At 42.7% G+C, this 23,962-nt stretch overlaps 1 protein-coding gene across 1 annotated transcript; it reads left to right on the top strand.

Annotated features, from left to right (window-relative positions):
• Positions 1 to 123: 123 nt before the first annotated feature.
• Positions 124 to 22,814, top strand: LOC139725549 (uncharacterized). Its single transcript, XM_071636635.1, has 17 exons — positions 124 to 153; positions 2,881 to 3,044; positions 3,670 to 3,870; positions 4,783 to 4,946; positions 6,046 to 6,211; positions 7,062 to 7,286; positions 7,819 to 7,918; positions 8,744 to 8,998; positions 9,701 to 9,832; positions 10,509 to 10,762; positions 11,101 to 15,225; positions 16,182 to 16,316; positions 16,979 to 17,218; positions 18,939 to 19,113; positions 21,320 to 21,526; positions 21,721 to 21,814; positions 22,649 to 22,814. Exons 2-17 carry the CDS (start codon positions 2,922 to 2,924, stop codon positions 22,812 to 22,814), a joined length of 6,762 nt encoding a protein of 2,253 aa, XP_071492736.1. The 5' UTR covers positions 124 to 153; positions 2,881 to 2,921.
• The last annotated feature ends 1,148 nt before the right edge of the window (positions 22,815 to 23,962 follow it).

Raw genomic sequence — 23,962 nt, 5'->3', positions numbered from 1 at the left:
ACAGCAAAGAAAAGGGGAAACTGATTTCGCTGACCCATTGCCCGATAGCTCTTTGGCCTATAATCCACTGCAGTTCGTAGCCAACTTTGTGTGTCAGCGAACTAGTTCGACAGATGTCGACAGCGGAAAATTCGAAATCGTCAACATCGACGGGTAAGAGAACTTTGAGAGAAAAAGAGAATATTTCACATTCATCCGTGCGATTTTGGCCATTTCCTTAGAGCTGAGAAAATGAAGCGATTCAGATTTACTCTAAATGTTGTCTAAAGGCACATTTGCCCTGCATAAAACGCAGTCGTCGTTGGATAGTAATCGTGAACCATTTATCAAGTCCCACATGTTGATATCGATGTCCTGTTATTACTACTCGGTTTAATATTGTATTAATGCACTAGTCACTACCCACTGGCACTAGATTCTAACGTTAGTAGAAACTAGGCCTACACTAGTAAGCCTACTATTACCAGGTTAGACTTACACTACATTGAAACCGACACCCCTCTATTTTACTACTAGCATTGACAATGCAATGCTATGCACCGCGCAGTGCTACAATCGGTCTAACCCCGGTTTAATATTGTATTAATGCACTAGTCACTACCCACTGGCACTAGATTCTAACGTTAGTAGAAACTAGGCCTACACTAGTAAGCCTACTATTACCAGGTTAGACTTACACTACATTGAAACCGACACCCCTCTATTTTACTACTAGCATTGACAATGCTATGCACCGCGCAGTGCTACAATCGGTCTAACCCCGTCGCGGGGCGCTGTAACACAGTAAACGGTACGTATTTGTCCGTATGGGGTCGCTGCTGCGGTAACAATCGGTCCAGCCGCTGCTCTTTGTGACCCTGCGTGTCACTGTCTTGTCTTGTCATAACTACACGCAGCAGGTCAGGCTAGTCTTGTCATTGACCGAAAGATCGGTCTGTATCTGTCTGTCGGGGAATGTTCCGCGGAGACTGCGTCTAGCTTCACGGATCCCCTCCTACGGAGGACAGCGTTAATGGCAAAATACAAAAGAGTCCTCCGGACAGACGGATCTTTCTGTCTAGTCTTGTCAGTACTGCACCAAGGGCAAACCGCTGCTGCTGGGCTAGAAACGTGCAGTCCCTCATGCATACAGTTGCAGCACTTTAAAATCTCATTTTGGACAAACGAGATTTAAAGGTATCAGTATTGGTTGCAGATTTTATTTCAGCTGGCAGTGTGTTCCAAATTGGGATTGTCCTTGTTGGACAAAGTGAATGATGATAACAATCTTTGTTGGTCTGAATAATATTGTAATTCAAGGGTTGATTTAACCTGGTTGCTGGTCCACTTCTGACATTCCTTTTAAAATGATTTATGCTTGACGGGATTAAACGATGAGTTTCTTTATTATAGATCAGTGAAAGCCTGGCAATTGTGGGTCATCTTTGAAGAGAGTCCCACTTTAGATCTTGGAGCATGTCTGTAACACTGCTGGTTTTCATGAAGTCGTTGGTGACAAACCTAGCAGATCTTCTTTGGACTTTCTCTAAGTTGGTGATGTGGGTGACTTGGTGAGGGTCCCAAATAGCACAACAATACTCTAATTTAGGGCGTACAAGGGTTTTATAAGCTATTTCTTTGGTAGATTTAGTGCAGCTCCAGAGGTTACGGCGCAGGAGACCTAAGATCTTGTTTGCGCCAGAGATTGTCTGATCGATGTGTCTTGACCAGGTAAGATTATCTGTCAGTTCAATGCCCAGGTAAGGATGATGTTTCACTTCTGTGAGTGTCCCATAAAAAGCAGAATGTCCAACCATGAGAATTGCTTCTGCAACACCAGCACCAGATTTCATTCTGAGGAGATGTACAACTTTTTATTGGGACTTTTCTTGATGTCAGAAGAGGGGAGGGGGAATGTAAATAAGGATTAAATAGATTATAGCATCAATATTAGAATAGACCTTATGCATTGATGTCATCACTCGCTTGACAACCTCTCGCGACGCCATCTTAGAGGGCAAGCGAAGTCCTTGACAATGCACGCGTGCAGCTAGCTATGTGCTTTTCTTACGTGCGCTAGCGGCGATCGCCTCACTCGCCGCCAGTCACCAGGCCGGCCAGTGGCAGTTTTTTTTTACCATCAAACAAGTTTGACATGACATGACACATTATGCAGCAATATTTGGGTAATTTTCTCACATTGTGCAATCGAAACACTCACAGTAACTAGAGAATTCCTAGGTTATATCGTAGAACTTTGTATCCATAGCGCAACATCGCCGTTCGCTGAATGTATGTCGCCATTTTTAATTTCATTAGCCAATCACATGCGAGGTACGTGTTTTAGTAAAAAACATGTAGAAATCTACCTCGCATGTGATTGGCTAACGGATTCGTAGGTTGATGAGCTGTTACGACCGCTGGTAGTTGCATCTTTTTTCATGAAAATTGTGCCAAAATGTGGGATATATCATTAACCTGGTGAGTGCAATGCATACCTCAAATGTCGATTTTGCTATAAAAGCTTAAATTTCGCGATCTACAAATTTGTAGGGCTGTGGATTACATGCAATAGAAAAGACAGTAAAAGAAACACTGATGTTGTGTGTAAATGCGCGTTGCCTTGCGTGTAAAAGCATGCTCTAGCAACGCATCGCTTGCCCTCTAAGGGAGGGCGCCCTTCAGTTGGTAAGACCGTGTGACGTCATATGCATAAGGTCTATAGATTACAGCATCAATATTAGCATCAACCTTAGTTTACCTATCACTGGTAGGATTTTTAATCAGTTCATGTTTTCAGGATAAAGTCAGTTCAAAGAATACAAAGTATTCCATGTCTGTGTTCACACTTTGTTGTATAATCCATATCATGACAGCCATACGTGTACATTTTGAATTCAGATGAATACCAGCAGTAGGCAACTTCCGGTACTACTTTAAGGATGTCCCAGTACACTGGAGCCGGAAATTCTGTGCATGGAGCACGCTACAGACTGAGCCCCAATGAGGAGGCAGCAATTCTGAAAGAAGAAAGGGACAGACGCCGGAAGCTTCGACTGAAACAGGTATTGCTCTCAAAGTCTCAAAATTTGCATCAATATGTACATAGAGTGGACTCCCATTATAACGGCGTCCACGAGACCGGCAGTTTTCTTTCGAAATTTTGTTATAATCGAACAAATAAAAAGTAAGAAAACAGAGCCAATAATGTTGCGGCCTGAAACTGTGTTCATTAATGGGAGTGCACTGTAGTATATTTAGTTCCCTCATCTTCCTCTGAAAGAAAAGCATGACTATGTATTGCATGTTCTTTTATTCACCATGACCTTGAAAAATAAAAAATGCAGGCTGCTTGACAGCCAGGTGCAAATGGATGAATACAACAGTTACTTGTGCTTTACATATCTTGTCATTGGTATCAGGAAATAGCAGTTCCCCATTTCCCTAATCAAGTGAGAATGTATTTGATTACTTGAATGTCTGGTTGTATATGAAAACCATGTGACTGTCTTAACTAACATCCAGGTACAAGACAGTGCTGAGCTGAAGTGTATCCACTTCTTACCTTTAAACCCATTCTATACGGGATTCTGGTGACCTGTGTGTTAAATCTATGGGGATCTCAGAATTTGGTATGGAATGGGTTAATGCTTTGATCATGACTCTTGTTGCATTGCTTTGATTATGCAGGTGAGAGAGCAGGACAGACTGTTTGCCAAGCAGCTGCTGGCCAAGGCCAAGGCCAAGAAGGTGGCAGAGGTCAACGCACTCTCAGAGAAGCTGGAAGAGGAGTGGCAGGCAGTCCAGCAGGAGAAAGCCGAAGCCCTCGATGACATCTACCAGAGGTGCCTGGAGAGGGTCGGGGACGGCCACAGGGCGGCTCAGTCTCAGGTTTGTCCAGTCAAACCATCAACCTTTAAAATTTCTTCCTTAAGAAAACAAACAAGAAAAAAAAGTAAAGCAACAACAAATGCTAAACATTATTACAATAACTGGAAATTACTTCCCTTCTCAAGCTTCTGGAAATTGAATAGCAATTTTAGTAGATGGACATGCGTTTTGAACAAAATAAAGTACAATTCTAAATTCTCTTTCATGAAATTACTACACAAATTACTTTTGTATAGCAGCCAAACCAAAGTGCATAGCAAACTGCGATGCCATAGGCCTACTAGGAAAACTATTTCCTGAATAATGATAATAGCTCTCTGAAACAACGTAATGACAGCTTTTGTGTTGTCCACAAACCAGCTAACATAAAGTCAACCTTGCCTACATTGACCTCACACAAGTGGAAAAATTGGCTAAGTCGACGAAAAATTCTACCCTGGATGTAAACATGTGGTACTTCTATTGTATTTAAGTAAAATCAAAGGATTTTCTCGGGTCCCATTGGTTTTGACTTTGTCGATGAGGTAGACGAGGTTGACTGTTTCCTCAATTGGCACAAATTCATGTTAAAACTTATTCATTTTGATGGCTTATTTTGAGTGGTTGATGAAATGATACATAACTTAATCCATTGCTGGGCAATGTTGTCTACTATAATTGTTTACAACTTCGTGAATTTATTGTTAGCGCAAACTATTATCGCACATGAATACACCTTATTAGCTGACACAAGTGTCAGGACACTTTTTGGCTATTACTGGCAAGAAGTGGCCAAAGATTCTTTTATCTAACAACCATTTGAGAGGTGCAACAGAAATCCATTGAAGAAATATGCACCTGATCACAGAATTTTTATCATAGCAATTTCTGTCATCTGCATATTTGAATTTTACTGATTTTTGCTCATAACAGAAGCCCCTCGATGAAGAACGGGCCGAAACTGCCAGGAAAAATTCCAAGGTGGCAAAACAGCGCCATCTGGAGGCCATGATGAAGGAGATGACTGAACGTAACGAGAAGTGGCAGAAGGAAAATGCTCACATCATCTCTCGCAAGAATGCCTTGGACGTCGAAAAGTATGTTTATTTTCCCCACAAATCTCTTTCAAAAACTGCACACATTTGTTTGAGAAAGAAATATAAATACATAGCATCATACAACATAACTTTTAGACAGTTTGTTTACCATAGCCGCCACAAGGCACTTTACTTTTAGAATTATTTGCAGCATTGTCAACATTAAATCTGACAAATTTAACTACAACACAAGGAATGATTGCAAGTGATGTACTGTAAAAAAAAAAAAAAAAATTAAGGAAGTTGAATAAAGTACTTTAGGACTTGAGGAGTATTTGAAATAAAACTTGGCAAGCATTCCCTCAAAATAATTTCATAGGTTTATTGATTTTCCTAAGAGATGTTCAGCCTGTATTTTGTTTTTGTGCACACTATGTCATTTTCATAGGGGAAAGGGTTCAGCCCAAATACTGTAAAAGTTGATATTTTCGCGCGACTAATTTTTCGCGCTCGGCCAGGTAAGAAGAGTGTAGCGCGTTTTTAATTCCGCGGAATCAAGACATCAAGTACAGGAACATATGGCAAGCAAAAATATTTGCGTGCTTTTATTTTCGCGCTAGTCTCTGGTTGCGCCAAATGTGCAAAAATTTCCACTTTTACTGTAAATCCTGGTGTGTTCACAGAAATCTAGTTTTCTCCTTTTTCAACAGGAATTTCATCCAAATGCCTTGTGGTGTTCATGTTCACTGTGTTCCTTATATCCACCATGGTTTTCAAGCCAAATATTACTGGTTTGATTCTTCACAACGTCTGTGGCTTCTGCTAGAAGTGAACCCAACATAATGTTTACACCATTTATTTTGCGAATTTTTCAAGTCTGGTGCCATTTGTAAATTAAAAAATGCACGAACATATCAACTCTGATCCAGCCCATAATGCAATCTGCATGCATATATTTTTGACTCCCCATTTGTGAATTTAAATTTAACTACTCCCGAAATTTGCCTGGAAGTCCTGATTCGCAAAAAATTTGACTCGCTAAATATATGGCATATACAATAGTCTTGGTGTGTACCTGCCCAGTGTAACCTGATTCGAACTTTAGCAATACCCAAGCTAATCCTGGTGTGTACCTGCAAATTTTCTCCTGCCATACCAGGGTGCGAGCCTCCCACGTTGCCAGCCTGCCTCCTCCCAAGAGAGATCCCCTTGCTGACCTTGACCTACAGAAGCCTCCCGTCCAGGTGACAAGGGTGGACGGCTTTGCCACCACTCACTACCACATCCCTGCCGAATACGTGGAGAGGGCAGACCCTTATGAACAGGTGCTTTTTATACTTCAGTAAAGTTTTCCCAAATTTTCCTGAAGAAATGTTTGCGATGCATTGGATATTTGTGCAGTGCGGGTTTAAAGCTTTAGATGTCTACTTTTGATATATGCCTGTCTGTCTTTCTGCTTTTGCAGTATGATTTCTGTAGATAATTATGAAACAAGTGATATTTATCCTTTTGATGCTGCTACAAGCACCACTTATGCCTTTTCTTAGCCATCGTGACTTAGTTTTGATCATGGGTTTCATGATATGACTGTTTGGTGCTCATTTATGCCGGAACCTGATTTATGACACATGTCATATTGGGTGATATTGAAATATCATTTTGTATCGTCCGTTAAATGACAAGACCTCGTATCTGAAATGTAATGACATTTTTTTGGGGGGGGGGGCAAAATCTTTTTTTTTTTCATTTTTGCAACATTTCACATGATAACATTGATATTGATGTCAAATAATGTGGAGATATTGAATTCAATCACATTAATAATTGTAATGTTTTGATATTCAAATCAGTATGTTTGATATAAAAGTTTGAGTTAGGAGGTTTGAAATATGTGCCAGCTGATTTACAAGGTCTTGTCACCCCAGGTATGATATATGAATATATTTTTAGATTTGTGATGAAATTTGTTTTTAAAAAAATTTAAATATTACAATTGTGATATTGATATTATGACATTTCAATTTGTTATGTGCTTGTTTTGTTTGTGTTGTGTTTTGGTTAGCCTTCTTTTAGTGGCATATTGGTAGATATAATCAGTATGTTGTGAGGAAAAAAAAATTCCCATGGCTGGTAGTGTACATACCTTTAAAAAAAAAATATATTCACATGATACAGGATGATGCGAGGCAAGCTGCGGAGGATGAGGCGGAACGGATGGGCAAGGAGGTGGAGAGGGTGGAGACAGAGCTCAGAGAGCGGCACGAGAAGGCCGCCCTGAGGCACCGGCATGCCAAACAGAAGGAGCTCTTGAAGCAAGACTACCAACAGCTCCTCCTTGAGCTGAGTGGACTCCAACACGCTGATCGAAGGCGGAGACAGGCAGTTGTGGCCGATATCCCAGTAAGCATCTGCACTTCCTTGATTTCAGCTCAGGCTTTCATTTTATTGTATGAAGAACGATCTTGATTGTTTATTCTCTGAAAACGCATATGAAACTCTTGTTAGGGATGTTCCAATTATCCTCCAATCATTTTGCTAATTGTTGAAATCTGATGCAGTGGAAGAGTTTTCGATAAGTTTTAAAGAGTTTTACGGTGTCTCAATGTTATATTTGAAAACTGAAGTGAAAAGTTACACTGTGACCCCTCAAGAAATTATCGTGAAGGAAAAACACACATAAAATCAAACATTGATAAAGACGTCTATGAGCTTATCTGTGTGTTTTCTTTAAATGCCGTGGGTTTTTTCTAAATTAATGTGGACCAACTAATGCTCTGGCTGATGTGTATGTAGACAAGTTTATAGTTTTTACAGAATTCATTGTTGCTATATGAGAACCACATTGATGAAGACAAGGTAAGAGTAGTGACATCTACATTTCAAACAAAGCGGTTATGGGACATCCCATGTTTTTTTGTTTGTACTTTTGCAGCGTCAAGTGTTCCAGCCACCCCACCGCAGACTGGAGGAGAAAACTGAGCGGCAGCACCAGCTGGAGGAGGCTTTTGAAGATATGTACATGGCTCACACAGGCAAGTTAATCCTTACTGTACCTCCCTCATTGATTTGCATAGATGTCAAGAAAGTAATTGTCAATGAATAGAGATGACGTTATCCCCTAATCCCTATTGTGTCATTATGGCCTTCATGTTGGACTTGAGGCACATTGCCACACCTTAGTGGGCTTGCAAAACCTTATGATGTTGTGTGGCACTTGGGCCACCTGGGATCTTTGTTGTAATCACTCCATGCAAGAGTTGACTGTCACACCGATAGGTCTGGATTTTATATGAAGTCACCTTATCGCAGTACAAATTTACACTTGATGTATCTGTATAGTGATGCAATCATTGGAGAGCAATCAAGCAGAGCAACCTCTAACATTCATGCCTCCAATGATTCCCTCAATCCAAAGTTACACATTTCATTGATATTCTTTGCTTTGCCAAAGTTTGTAGTCTTGGGGGATGAAGATCATTGACTTGTTTGTGATCTTAAAAGAGAGGAGGTAATGTTTATGGTCAACATTGATGAGGACGAAAAGGGTTAGGATGTGGTCTGGAGTAAGTGAAAGAGTTGTGAGAACCACCGGTGCCTTGACCGTCTCTTTGGAGGTTGATATGTACCTCACATTGAAAGTGAGTGACTTGATGTGGGGTTTTCTGCGAAGGAGAATATTAAAGTCCCCCTTTTTACTGACTACAGTATTTTCTTCAATTAAGATGCAGTTATCAAAACATCTGTCTCTCTGATTTCTCCTTAACCCGTCCCTGAGTTTGATGTGATGCAATTGTTGAAATCTGCAATCTTAAACTTGGCTGTGATGTCGTCTTGCTGCTGTTGCTTCCACGTACCAGACTATGCAGGGGATATCACTCTAGCCCTGGAGCCACGAGCCCCTGGTCTAGACACAGACCTGGACCTGACACCAGATGTGTCCCACGCAAGGGACGAGGAGGAAGCTGGTGATGAAGATGAGGTTGTTTTGGAGAGGCCCGCCAGTCTCGCCGGTCCAGGACCAGGTCCTTCCCATTGGATGGCACCAGGGAAGAGATCAAGTGATGCTGGGAGCTCAGTCGGTGCAGGACCAAAGCCAGTGTCAGCTCGAGCAGGTAAAGTGTAATCTCAAAAAAGGAAAATCTTTTTCTTTGGATTTTGTTGTGTCTGTTACCATTGTTGTTGTTGGAGGGAGAGGAGGGGCTCACTCTATCCTGTCCTATAATGGAAAACCATCAACAGTATGTATTCACCGACAGTCATTTTGGTGTAAGTCAATGGCGCATATATGTCAAGTAATTGGCTAAGTTGATGAGTTACATTCATTGCCTATGTGTATTATCCTCTGTACGCGAATATTACCTAGGTTGATGCGTTTTCCTCTATCCCATCAAGATCGATTTACGCAAAGTTGACCATATCTAATGCCATCATCAATGTGTATTCAGTACCGGGTAAAATCTATATTTATGTGAGTACAGACCTTGTGGTCTTTAAGAGGCTCTATATATTCTCTCTGACAATGAAACCATCAACAGTGTGTGTCCATGTACATTTAGTATATTATCATCAGTGTATAATAAGAAGACAGTGTTTTCATGCATGTGTACAGTCATTCACATGTGACGTTTGTAAACAAAGTGTAGGCCTTCTGATAAATGCAAGGTGTTACCAGCCAATGAATTTATTAGTGTGAAGCATCACATGCAACAGATGTTACCATTAATATTTACACTCAGAGAGTGCGGTTACTGTACCTGCAGGTTCAGTGAAGCTCAAGTGCATTTGACGTTTAATTTTGCTATGTGCTCTCTTAGAGATGCTGAAAAAGTTGATGGGGAGAATCAGGGGACAGAGGGATGACTGGCAGAAGCAGGAAACCAAAGTTCCGTCTTTGGTGGCCTCAGGCCAGCCTTCCGTGAGACGTCCAGCTGTCCCAACGCCAGGTAGTGTACACGATGTCAGCTCTTGACCTTGATACATTGGCAAGCAATGTAAATCATCATATTCATTTGTTTTTCTTTCACACTGCGGGGAAAATCTTTGCAGGTAAAGGTTGTGTTTAATCAGGGTTCCCTCAGTCATGGAAAACCTGGAAAAGTCAGGGAGTAATGAAATTTTTTTTTTTTCAGGCCTGGAAAAGTCATGGAAAATGCATTATTATCACCATATCATGGAAAAATCATAGATATTTAAATTTTGGTTTGTTTTGGTTTTGGTTTTTTTTTTTTGCATATTAGTGATCTCTTTGGTAATGTTAATTTGTTTTTAGGAAAACATTTTATCAAATCAAATTTGGATCAACTCGTCCACCATAGACAATGTTGGTGTGGTATATCGGTGTGGTATACACACTGACACTTTACATAGACACTATTTATCTAATAGTTTAAATTTCCATTTATTTATCAACACTAAGACCATACGTTTTCATGAAGTTATTGTCCGAAAAAGGGTCCGGGATTTCTAAACTTTTACATGGAAAAGTAATGAAAAAGTCATGGAATTAATTTGCGTAAAAGGTACAGGAACCCCGTTTGATGTAGATAACAGTCATTGCTGCTTTTTGAGTTAAGATGAATGGCGTCCCTCTCAATGAATGTCCCGTCTCCCATCCCATGACAGAACCTGACCAGTCAACCAGTGCGTCCACAGAGGAGCCCTCAACTGTTGACACCCAGCCCTCTTCTTACCAGGCTACCCCACCACCAACCATCACCCCTCCCACGGAGCTGTCGGAATATCCCATTGAGAGTGTGGGGTCCGAGTTGGGTGGCAGTAATGGAGGGAAGTCTCTTGAAACTGGGAGCCTGTCGGGGGAATCCGGATCCACCCTGCTTCATCCAGTGGAACGTGCCGCCAAGATAAGACATCATCAGGTAATAATGAGTTGCCAAGGAGTGGTGTTTTATTATTGGATTACTTGGAAATAGTAAATTTAGAATTTTAAATATTGTGATAGTTAGTGCCATTAAGAGAGTACTAGTGGGTTAATTTTTTTTTCTGGTTTTGGGTTTTTGTTTTTTTTTCTACTGGTAATTGGTTCTCATTCAAAATTTCACGAATGTAATTGACTACTAACATTTTAATCAAATAAATGCAAGTGGTATTCTTCAGGAAGCATGTAGATATTAACCATTACCCTGCATTTGAAATATCTGCTTTGCATGCAGGTGTTAAAAGCTAACATAATTTCCTTTATCTTAACATTTACCAGCTGTCCAACCAAAAGAGAGTACAAGAGGACATCACAGCCAGAGGGAAGGAACAAGAGAGGCAATTACAGGATCTTAAGCAGCCTTTCTTCATCCCTTGGGAGGACATCCCACAAGCACATCCTTCATCAATGCTTCGAGACCAGGGTTGGCCCACCGACCTGGTAGCTGGCCAGAGAGTAGTGCGTGGGGACCAACTAGAAAGGGAAGGGGCTGCTCAGTCTGAGGAAGCTGGGGATGAGCAGCAACCTTCAGATGTGGAGGATGCTTACACTGTGATGTCGAGACACCCGCAGTCATGGCAGGATGTGACACAAGAGTCAAACGGCATGGTCACGGGCACCCAGCCTCCAGCTTCACAGATCCATACCACAGATCCACACCCCAGTTATGTCAGCACAGCCCATGGTCTACATCATGAGCCTGATGAACAGGCTCCAACTTCATACGGTGAAACAGATCTTGATGGTGCATCACCCAGGTCAAGACGTGCAGGAGGCCCAGAGTTCCTCGTAGGTCAGGGCTCTGGCAATACCAGAGAAGAGTTGCCCAAAGAAGGCGAGCAAATACCAGGTGATGCAGACTCCAGCGCAGACTGGCTGCAGCGTGCCAGAGCCTATCAACAGAGACTCCTGGACAGGCAGAGGGATAACAAGGAGTCTCTTCGTGAGGCTCACCGCAAGCTACAGGAGCGTAGGGACAGGCTCATGATGAATTACCCCACTGTCAAACTGCCAACCTATGTTCCCTATCCACTGCAGGATGATGTAAGTGGCAGATTTCTTCATCAGTCTTGGGATGTTTTAGCCCGAACTCATCCTCCATTCACCTCCCTTGAGGGAACCAACCCGTTAAGAACAGGTGGTCAGGATGTACCAGAAGAAGAGCAAACTGAAGGAGATGTGGGTGCCATAAACACTCTTTTGTCAGAGGCTGAGCACAGTCAGGAACCATATGGAGCAAGAACTCCAAGTCAAAGAGTGCCATTAGCTAGCCAGCACACTCCACCCAGCGACGATTCAATCCTGCATCATCGGCCACCACACAAAATTTCTAGCAAACTAACCTCAACCTCACTAAAGGTAGCAATGTCTCCTGGAGCTGATGTGCATGCTACAGAAAGGACTCTTGACTCTCCAGCTTTAGCTGCTGCCGAGGATAGTGTCAACACAGCAGAGATTGATGAAAAAAGCAGGAACGGTGGCAAACATATCTCCAGTGAGGACACTGATGCTGAGGGTATGCAGCAGCGAGACACCACGAGGGAGAGAGAACGTCAAGAAGCAATCAGATCTGCAGAAATTGCTCTAGAACTACGTCATCAGCAGCTATTGGAAGAGAAGCAGCATTTGGAAGAAAAACAAATGTTGCAGCAAGCTAGGTTAATGCATAAACAGCAAGAGTTGCAGAGACAGATTGAAAGACAGCAGCAAAAGTATCAGGAAAGGATGGAGGCCTTGCATTATCATCAGCCTCATGCCAAATTTTCCAACGAACCTCCCCCGGAACTTTCACCATCAATTCCCCACCCAGAGTCACGTGAACTGGATCTCCAGTCATCAATGGGAAGTCCCGAAGCACCACCATCCAGTGGGTCACCATCAACATGGCATAGGGAGGGAATGGATTATCGTCGAATGATGCAGGGTCAAGTCTTCAGGCCTGAGGACCTTCAGCAGCATCTCCCGTCATTTGGTGAGCTGGGAACCCAGTCTGGTGAAGATGACATTGATGATAGGCATCTTTCTCCTGAAGCTGATCCCAGCCCTCAACAGACAGGAGGAATGATGATGGGTGTCCTTAGGCCCCATGAGTTAATGCCATTTTTACAGGACCAATTTTCCAGTTCCACTGGGTCACAAGGTGCAGATCATGACCAACTTTATACCACAAAAAGCTCAGGCTTGAGTCATTCACCTGAACTCAGTCAAGAGAGACAAGGACTGTTTGTACAGTCAACAGAACACTCTGAATATGAACTGAGTGAAGGCACTATAGAAATGGACTCAACTGTATCTCCTCAAGGGACAACAGGATCTTTCAACAAACTCCAAGGCCAAGTCTTCAGGCCTGGAGACCTGTTGGCACAGCTCAGGGACATACAGCAGCAAGTGGGAATGACCGGTTCTCAAGGAAGTTCAAATAACTTCGAGCAGAGTGAATCGGCTGAATTAGAGCAGGGCTCTGGCAGTTTTCAGAGATCAATCTTGCGAGGAACATACACCAGATCCAGTGAGTATATGAGTAGAAGCAGTGTGAGTGGTAGTTCCCAAGGTACAATGGACAGGAATAGTGCTGGAGGGCCGCAGGGCATCTATAAGGAATTGTTGAAAGGCCATGTGTTTACACCGCAAGACCTGCTTCCACATCTGCAAGACCTGCCGGCACCTGAAGATCCTGTATACCATGAACCACCACTGGGTTCATCCACTTCTGATCAGATTGACACTTCCTGGGGTCCTCTCCACTCCCGTCCCAGATCCGAGGCAGATGGTGGGGGAAGTGACCCACTCCATCAGCCTTTGGCAAGACTGAGCCTATCTGATGATGAAGCAGTCCATGCTGCTTCGCCTGACTTCACCCACCAGAATGTCACTCAATTTCAGTCAGACCAGTTATCAACGTTTTCCATGTCTCTTCCAAGCCCTTCAGCACTATCAGCAGCTGCAGCAAAGTCCAGAAGACCACCGCCGGCCAACCTTCGACAAATGGCAAATTTTTCTGAGGTACCACCCCATGAATTGAGCACCATCGTGGAAATGGAGACATCTGCAGATGAGAGGATGCACGCCTATGGCACCCCTACCCCCAGAGTTATGGGTACCCAACATCAGGATCCTAGGAGAAGTGTAGGTGCTCTGCAGCAAGGAGAAAGTTTTGGAGCTACCATGAGAGATGGGATACCAGCTTCTGGAAGATCTGCAATAATTAGTGACATACAGGGTGACAAGTCCAATGTTGAGAGTGGAACACAACCTTCACACACTTCACTGAGCATTATCTCAGGAGCATCAACTCTGATTCAGATCTCCAGACCTACTGTGGTTGGTCATGACAGTGATGAGTATGATGATGCAAAATACTTTCAGGCAGAATATCAAGGCTCAAAGACTTCTCCTCAGAAGCCGGAAGGGCATCAAAGGGATGTCAGCATTGCGGCATCCTCACTGTCTGAGTATACAATAGATGATGACAGTACAGTAAATCACAGTCCGGCTAGAACCTCTCAACCACCATCCTATGAGCATGTGTTGCTGAACTTTCCCACCAGAGAGATTCCAGGATCACACAGCCCAAGTGGTGCTCACACACCTCAAAGAGAAGAACCTGCTGGAGAAAGCATGCGCTGGAAGGACCTGCTGAAAGCTTCAGTGAGTGGCAATTCCTCAAGCAGTACCGACAGGGAGGAATCAGTCCAGGAAGCACCCAGAACACCTGCTGGCGGGGAGTTCTTACCCATGATGGAAACTGGCAACATCACCATGGCAACGGCCCAGGAAACGTCATCTCAGGATCTCTCCCAACACCCGCTAACACCAACATCAAATAAGACATCAGTGGAAAGTCTGGAGCAGTTACTGTCGCAACAGACAAAATCTAGAACCTGGCAAATCCAAAAGCATATCGCAGCAGGTTTGAACCTTGACTCCAGCACAAGTTCAGATAGTCAGAACAATGGACACATTCCAGAACAATTGCCGGGGAGTTCATCGACAGCCTCAAGCAGTTCCAAGCAGAGTACAATCATTGGAGCAGGTGGAAGGGTCCCCTCTGTACCCAGCACCAGCGATGACTCTCCACTCTTTGTGCCAAGAGCATCTCAGCAGAAACAGGGCCAGCCTCTCCATCCCAGTACAAGATCACATTCCACAGATGGAGTGGATAGAATGGTCCCACCTAACCAGAAACAGATGGCATCAAAAGAAATCAGGGCAACAGGAGAACTCGGGCGAGGTCGATCCTCGGATGTCTCGTCCATACCTGATGAATCTCTGCCAGAGTCACTTTCGTCTCTCCGGGATGCCGATCAGCCCACTGGTGACTTCAGCTGGGCCAGAGATGCAGCAGACGCAGCCATTGCAGCCACCCAGGAGGACTACATCAGAAACTTGCTGTCAAGTCTGCCGGTAAGACAGATCAGCATTGATATCATATTCATGCACTGAATTCTCAATCCCTCTATGCCTTCACTTCACACATACTTGTTTTAGTAAGAGAGTAAATATACAATCAGTATTTTATAAATATATCATGTTTCTTTTCTAGTTGGGAAGTTGTATTTTTCATACCTAAAATGATATATTCTTGGTAGTTGCCAACCTCTCTTATTACCCTTGTAATTCTGCCTAAACATATAAGTGTACATAGATATTGTATAGATGTTGTGGTAGCAGCACCAAAGAGTCACATATCATTGGGAATTTCATTGAAATTCAGCAGTTCTATGCACACCTTTCTGCTGTGAAGACTTTCAAAGCATATTCAGTTAACCAGGAAACAAAGAAACAGACATACACAAACAGAATTTACCTTCTCTTTTACATTCACCATTACTTATGTAAAATTTAGCACTGAGAGTGACAGGGAACTCTCGTATGGTATCAGAACCACTTTACTTCTACACAACACTGTACCTTTTGTCCATATCGCCTTTGAATGTATGAGTATGGTCTGACAGAAATTGCAGTGTTAAATGGGGCGATTGCTAATTTTAAATGGACATTTGGGCATTAACCTCTAATATGCCTGTTCACTCATCTGCAAGATGTCAAGCTATCTTACTGTATTGTTAATCTACCCCCTGAGAAAACAAAAACAGAAAACAAAAACTGTACACAACAACGAAATTTAAACTGTAGAATTAGTTGTGCTAACCCACATGTGTAGGACTTAGGTGTAACAAGAAAACTGTCAACTCAAAGGCTTTTGTAATAGGTGTTGAAGACATTTTTTGACATTTAGTTTTAGGACATCATCACTAATACAAAGATATGCTGATCAGCTAGCAAAGCACAGTAAGGGTTGATTTGACCAAAACATGACTGACCAGGTCTTGCTCCACTTTCTCCCCTGATGCACGCAGCATACCAGCAAGCCAAGGGGAATAACCTTGCCCCTCTTCTCCGACGTCTCTCTGAGTGGGTTCAGCATGTCTCAAGACGGCTCCGTGGCAGACATGCAGTCACCAATGAAACCTGTTGAGCCACCCGCCCCACAGGTAAGCCAAAACCTATCAGTGCTTTTTGCTTCATTGCAGTGAAATTCTAATCCAAGTACATTGTACATTGTACAAGTAGCCCTTGATTAATAGATTCAAATCCAACGAACAGAGCAGTGAAAGTTTTAGATTAATACAAATGAAGTAATGAAGCAATGGAATATGGGAGTTTAATGTGTTTCCATGAATCAGTAATATCAGTTTTTTGCATGTTTTCCATGATTTACTGTAATCTATTCTGAAATGATTAAATCTTGAAAAATCTTATTTGTTTGTTTGTCTTTTTATGAAAATGAAATTGTGCATTCCAGTATGACTTGCATGATTTTAAGAAAAGACCATGTTCAGTGACATTTGTGAACTTTGAATATACAACTATAAGAAACTGGTCTCCTGTGGCAAAAAACAACAACAAAAAAACAAAAAACAAAAAAGGATTTGCCACCAGCAATTGAAACTTGTCTTTTCATGAATAACTTTAGAGCATGCATTATGTATGATAATATAGAAAGAACTTTGAATCAAATTCTTGTTTAAAAAAGAACCAAAACATAAATACTCATAACGAGAGTACAGCAAAGTAATGATGCAGTCTAGTCTGAAGCTGCACAGCACATGTTGCTCTTAATTAAAGTCACTGTGGTTCTTGTATGCAATTGCAGGATGATTCTGGCCAGCACTACCAATCGGAACCAGACCCCGCCCTTGGGGGTGAGGAGCACACCTTCCCCTCCCTCAGTGACCTCCAGATGGAGACAGGAATCCTGGAGGAACCAGATCTCACCTTCCACACGACCTTTGACACCACCGTTGACTCCACCGTACCAGCCCAGGCTCCTCAAAGGGATGGAATCTTGGAGTCATCTCCTGGCAGTGCTCAGAATTTGGCGGACGCGAAAGAGGTATGGCATTTATGGCAGAAATTTCACTCATTTTGGAGCTTGGGTATTTGTTCCATGTTCATCATGTCATTGCCGGCAACCAGGGACAGCCTGGTGGTGTAGTGTCGCTGCCCAGAAAGCATTAGATGACAGGTTCGAGTCGCACTGGTTCCTTTTTTCCGACATGTTTGTTAATTTACAGATCAGCAGTTGCAATCTGAACAACTCACACCTGAACCTTCACCCCTCTGAATATCGTGCTTTCAAGAATCTTGTTATAGCCATGTTCGTTATAATGGGAGTGCACTGTATTTGTGCGAGCTTCCCTATTTGCCTGTGAAAACTTGTTAAATTGAGGTATCCCATTCGGCCTACAGGATAGGACAATGCAGGTCTCATCTGCTAGTCGTGTAAAGCCCCCCCCCCCCAAAAAAAAAACAAAAACAAAAACATGTTTCACATCCTCTGAATTATGCTGCATAATTAGTAAAATGTATGTACCTTGCACTCATTCAATATTCAAAGAAAAAAATATGTATTAACGTACATGACAATAAATTATCTTGAACTTGAATCTACATGGACTTATTAGCTCACCTGAGCCAAAGGCTCAAGTGAGCTATTGCGATCGCCCTTCGTCCGGCGTCCGTCGTGCGTCGTGCGTCGTCCGTCGTCCGTCGTGCGTAAACTTTTTACATTTTCATCTTCTTCTTGAAAACCCCAAGACCGATTTTCATCAAACTTGGCAGGTAGCATCCCTAGGGGGTTAGGAACTCAATTTGTTAAAATGGGCACCATGCCCCACCCAGGGGGCCCCCAGGGGGGCCCAAACCCCCCAAAATTAAGGAATCTGTAAAAATCTTCTTCTCTAGAACCAGAAGTGATAGAGCTAAGTTAATACTATGGGTTGGTACATTGATGACTGTAGTTTCAGGTTTGTTCATAGCAGATCCAGGGGTGCCCCCCTTGGGACCCAGGGGAGGGGGGTGGGGAGGGGTCCTAATGGGGCCTAAATTGTACATTTTCATCTTCTTCTTGAGAACCCCATGACCCATTTTCACCAAACTTGGCAGGTAGCATCCTTAGGGGGTTAGGAACTCAATTTGTTAAAATGGGCACCATGCCCCACCCAGGGGGCCCCCAGGGGGCCCAAACCCCCCAAAATGAAGGAATCTTTTAAAATCTTCTCTAGAATCAGAAGTTATAGAGCTAAGATAATACTATGAGTGAGTACATTAATGACTGTAGTTTCAGGTTTGTTCATAGCAGATCCAGGGGTGCCCCTCTTGGGGGGGGGGGGGGGGGGGGGGGGGGAGATTGGGAAGGTCCAAATAGGGGCCTGAATTGTTCATTTTCATCTTCTTCCTGAAAACCTCTTGATGGATTTTCGTCAAACTTGGCAGGTAGCATCTCTAGGGGGTCAGGATCTCAATTTATCAAAATGGGCACCATGCCCCGCCCAGAGGGCCCCAGGGGGCCCCAATCCCCCCAAATTAAGGAATCATTAAAATTTGGGCCCTTATTGTACATTTTCATCTTCTACTTGAGAATGCCTGGTCAAATTTTAGTAGAGCTGTGAATAATTTAGATTAGTGACTGCGTGAAAGGTAAACTTGCGATACTCAGGTGAGCGCTAGACCCGCGGGTCTCTTGTATTTTTAGGTGATATGTATACTGCATGCTTGATGTAATACATGGTGTATATAAAAAGGAGATGATGTAATATTTTTTTGACACACAGATAGAGGAGGGTCCCCTGGATTTCTCCCAGTCATCCCAGGCCAGTATGAGCCAATCGCTGCTCTCATTCCAGCGTCATGAGCAAGAGATGTCCGACGGGAGTCCTCAGACCTCTGTCCGCCTCACACAGTCAGAGGGGCAGATCAGAAACACTCAAGAAACTTTGACCCAAACTGGTAGGTTCTTGCAGGCAAATATGCTTGACAAAAAAGAAGAAGAAAACAAGAGACCCGCGGGTCTAGCGCTCACCTGAGTATCGCAAGTTCACCTTTCACGCAGTCACTAATCTAAATTATTCACAGCTCTACCAAAATTTGACGAGGCATTCTCAAGTGGAAGATGAAAATGTACAATAAGGGCCCAATTTTTTCAAGATTCCTTAATTTGGGGGAATTGGGGCCCCCTGGGGCCCTCTGGGTGGGGCATGGTGCCCAGTTTGATAAATTGAGATCCTGACCACCTAGGGATGCTACCTGCCAAGTTTGACAAAAATCCATCATGAGGTTTTCAGGAAGAAGATGAAAATGTACAATTCAGGCCCCCATTTGGACCCTTCCAACCACCCCCCCCCCCTACCCCCAAGAGGGGCACCCCTGGATCTCCTATGAACAAACTTGAAACTACAGTCATTAATGTACTCACTCATAGTATTATCTCAGCTCTATAACTTCTAATTCTAGAGAAGATTTTTAAAGATTCCTTCATTTGGGGGGTTTGGGCCCCCTGGGGGCCCCCTGGGCGGGGCATGGTGCCCATTTTAACAAATTGAGATCCTAACCCCCTAGGGATGCTACCTGCCAAGTTTGGTGAAAATGGGTTATGGGGTTCTCAAGAAGAAGATAAAAATGTACAATTTAGGCCCCATTAGGACCCCTCCTCACCCCCCCCCCCCCCCCCCCCCCCCTGGGTCCCAAGGGGGGCACCCCTGATTCTGCCATGAACAAACTTGAAACTACAGTCATCAATGTGCTAACTCATAGTATTAACCTAGCTCTATCACTTCTGGTTCTAGAGAAGAAGATTTTTGCGGATTCCTTAATTTTGGGGGGTTTGGGCCCCCTGGGGGCCCCCTGGGTGGGTCATGGTGCCCATTTTAACAAATGGAGTTCCTAACCCCCTAGGGATGCTACCTGCCAAGTTTGGTGAAAATGGGTCATGGAGTTCTCAAGAAGAAGATGAAAATGTACAATTTAGGCCCCATTAGAACCCTTCCCCACCCCCCTCCCCTGGGTCCCAAGGGGGGCACCCCTGATTCTGCCATGAACAAACTTGAAACTACAGTCATCAATGTACTAACTCATAGTATTAACTTAGCTCTATCACTTCTGGTTCTAGAGAAGAAGATTTTTACAGATTCCTTAATTTTGGGGGGTTTGGGCCCCCCTGGGGGCCCCCTGGGTGGGGCATGGTGCCCATTTTAACAAATTGAGTTCCTAACCCCCTAGGGATGCTACCTGCCAAGTTTGATGAAAATCGGTCATGGGGTTTTCAAGAAGAAGATGAAAATGTAAAAAGTTTACGCACGACGCACGACGGACGACGGACGACGGACGACGGACGACGCACGACGCACGACGCACGACGCACGACGGACGCCGGACGAAGGGCGATCGCAATAGCTCACTTGAGCCTTTGGCTCAGGTGAGCTAAAAATATGATGAATGAATAAAGAAAAATGAATTTTTCGTGTTGTAGGGCTGGAATTTTGTGTGTTCTTGTCAGCTGTTTTACTGCTTGTTTTTTGGGGTTTTTTTTATAGAAACTGCGATAATGTACTCTTTCTTTTTTTTTAATTTGTCAGCTTATTTGTTGTGTAAATTCAAACTTTAGATTCTAAGATGAGAAAGAGACAGAATTCAATATGTATGTAATTAATCATAGATATGCTTATCATGTTTGTTGGAATGAATTTGTCGATGAAAGTTGATTACTTGTGCACACACATCCAGAATTTCATTTGACTTTTTAGGTGTTGTGTCAAGATTCTGTTTTTTGTTTTGTTTTGTAGTTGTGAGTATGGGCTGGTGATAAAAGTATGTTTTGATCGACCATATTTCATCATTTGCTCCTGTGCATCTCAGTACCGTACAGTGGACTCCCTTTAAACAAAGTCCTTGGGACTGGCAGTTTTCTTTTGTTGTATTGAAATTTTGTTATAACCGAACAAATAAACAATAAAAATACATAGAGTGGATGATGTTGCAACCTGAATTTTACTTCGTTGTAACTGGGATTTTGTTATGACCTTGTTATTTGTTATAATGGGAGTACATTGTATGAAAGTTTGCATGTCCTACACATATCATAACTTATTTCCCTTAAGATTTCCTTTGCAATTTGTTCTTGAGCCGTTAAATATTTTTCTGTCTCTCCTCATTGCAGCGTCACTACAGGAGGCCTTCCTGCAGCGTAAGCAGGCCTTTGTCCGAGCCTCTCAATCACGCGAGCAGGAAATCAAAGTCCGGGCCCAGAGCCGAAGCCAAGAGGCAACGGCCTTTGCCAAGACTCTGCAGGACTGGAAGAGGTCAAAGGTGAAGAGCAAGAAGAAGCAGACGGCGACCATGACGACCTCCTTAGCAACCAGGAGAGGTGTGTTTTGCCATCGTGTTTTTGTTTCATATTTTTCTCTGTCTTTTAGGGTAGTACATTTTTCAGATGATAATTTTGATACCTGAATTTTTACACGTTTTAACAAGAATTTTATTATAACCGTGTTTGTTATAAGAGAAATACACTGTATATTTTTTTTCCCATCACTGATTTGTATCATCCAGATGTAAAAGTGTATGAGGCATCCAGCAGTGCACCAGCCATGACCCTAAAAACAAGCTCAGACAGAAATACGGTGCAGAAGGAGATGCGGGAAAGAAATCTCAGGTAAGAATGAATTGTTGGTCCTGCCAGAAGATGAAATGTAAAGAAGTGATGAAGGATTTCAAAATGTATCTTTTGTTTCATTTGTCTGTCTGTCTGTCGGTTTTTTAATGAGTTTTGATGATGCTAAAATTGCAGGCATAAAGATAGGCCAGACCCTCATGGCTGGGTAGCATGAAGTCTTTTGGCAACAACTGCAGAAATTTTGATATACTGTAAAAGTGGTTATTTTCGCACGACTAATTTTTCGCGCTCGGCAGGATAAGAAGAGTTTTGCGTGTTTTTATTTCCGCGGAATCAAGACATCAACTACTGGAACATATGGCAAGCAAAAATATTCGCATGCTTTTATTTTCGCGCTAGTTTAGGGTTGCGCGAAATTTACAGTAGCTGAACAATAAAGTATCTATTATAGACAATGATTTTGGGATCTGAATTTTTACTTCACTGTAACAAGAGTTTCATTATACTGTATACGTGGTTTCTTTCGCGGTGGTTTTATTTTCGCGCTTTTCACGCTTTGAGGTTGAACTGCGAATTTAACATCACGCGAAAATGTTTTGAACCCGTCGCTTGTTACAACGCTGTCATTACCGACCGCGAATTTAAACACACGCGAAAAAGTCCGCACCGATGGAAACCGTGAAAGTTTCTGTACGCGAAAGAAACCACTTTTACAGTAACCATGTTCATTATAACGGGAGTGCACTGTTCTGTAAACCATGTATCTGATATGCACACTGTACACATAGAAGTCCTAGTGTGTGATTCTCCCCGTGTGCTTTATATGACTGTGGAACCGTACATGACCCAATCCTTTTCCCTTCCCCCGTTCAGACTTTACAGTCAGCTGGAGGAAGTAAAGAAACAGAAAGAGGAGAAGGACAGACGGGAAGCCTATGCAGCCAACCGGCAGAAGAAGAAGGAATTTGAGCAGAAACTGCAGGAAAAACGCCTCAAGAAAGCAGCAACTACCAGCCGCAGCAAGCAAAAGGATAAATGATGCACGACAATAGATGAAGTGATTTCATTTCACTGATGAATATATTGTAAAAGTGGATATTTTCGCGCGACTAATTTTTCGTGCTCGGCGGGGTACGAAGAGTTTCTCGTGTTTTTAATTCTGCGGAATCAAGTCATCAACTGCTGGAACATATGGCAAACAAAAATATTCACGTGCTTTTATTTTCATGCTAGTTTCGGCTTGCGCGAAATGCGCGAAAATTTCAACACCGTGAAAATTTCTACTTTTACAGTACTCCTGAACAGAGAGGGCCTCCCCATTCAGTTTGTTGGAAGAGTCAACCCACCAATTTACATCACGATTCTTCAAATCTTTATGTCCAACAACCAAAATTTATCTCCAACAGAAAATTCTATCCCCAAAATAAATCTTTTGTAAATCTTTTACTTTATCATCAAAGAGACGACTATATTTTGAAAAGACAGTGCAGTTGGAGTTTTGTGAAATTTTGAGCAAATTGAAATATCGTTATACACTATTCAGTAAGAGTAGATTTGTTAAAATTGTCACAGAAATGATTGTTAAAATTGCCAAACATCTTGTCTGTGAAAATGCCATTTAAGTCTCATTTCTCTTATTGTGTATCAAGCAAAACTTTCTCATCGAGACATAGGCACAAGGCAGAATACACTTTACTGAGTATTTTTTGACGATTGGATACTGTAATTGCTGCTCAATGAAATGTTCTTTACATTCCATATTTTTTCATGAAAATATTTGGTGGCTTTGTTAGGAGTGCTACATGTATTTCTGTGTAAATTGACAGTAATGGGGAAGAGAGGTTTGCATTAAAACCCACATCACCATTTAAACTTTTAAACAACACATTGACAGTTATGTTGGCTGTGTAGACTGGAATACACTTAAGGTGCTTCTGTGATGACTTCATTCGCCTGTGTTTGACATCATCATCAATTTTAGACTTCTGTTATTTCACTGCCACTGTGTGTGTGGACGCAGTTCTACCGATGGTCCACGTCGAACACCGCTGCACTGACTGTATCATGGTTGCATAGACATGAGAATGGAGACATTTGCATTACAAATTTGTCAGACACAAGTCATATCTGTACAAAGTAAATGCAATTTAATAAATGCTATTTCTTTTCATTCTTGATGAGATGTTA

The sequence above is a fragment of the Diadema antillarum genome, unplaced genomic scaffold, assembly GCF_040938485.1.
Source record: "Diadema antillarum isolate AM-2024a unplaced genomic scaffold, OU_Dant_1.0 seq00000049_RagTag, whole genome shotgun sequence".
Taxonomy (NCBI): Eukaryota; Metazoa; Echinodermata; class Echinoidea; order Diadematoida; family Diadematidae; genus Diadema; species Diadema antillarum.
This window is presented reverse-complemented; position numbering and strand designations above follow the sequence as displayed.

Bases quoted from the DNA above. Each gene is read 5' to 3' on its own strand.
- LOC139725549 (XM_071636635.1), top strand. From the start codon at position 2,922: ATGTCCCAGTACACTGGAGCCGGAAATTCTGTGCATGGAGCACGCTAC. The intron at 7,919-8,743 runs GCAAGTTAATCC...TCCACGTACCAG, and splicing joins TATGTACATGGCTCACACAG to ACTATGCAGGGGATATCACT. The intron at 17,219-18,938 runs GTATGGCATTTA...TTTGACACACAG, and splicing joins ATTTGGCGGACGCGAAAGAG to ATAGAGGAGGGTCCCCTGGA.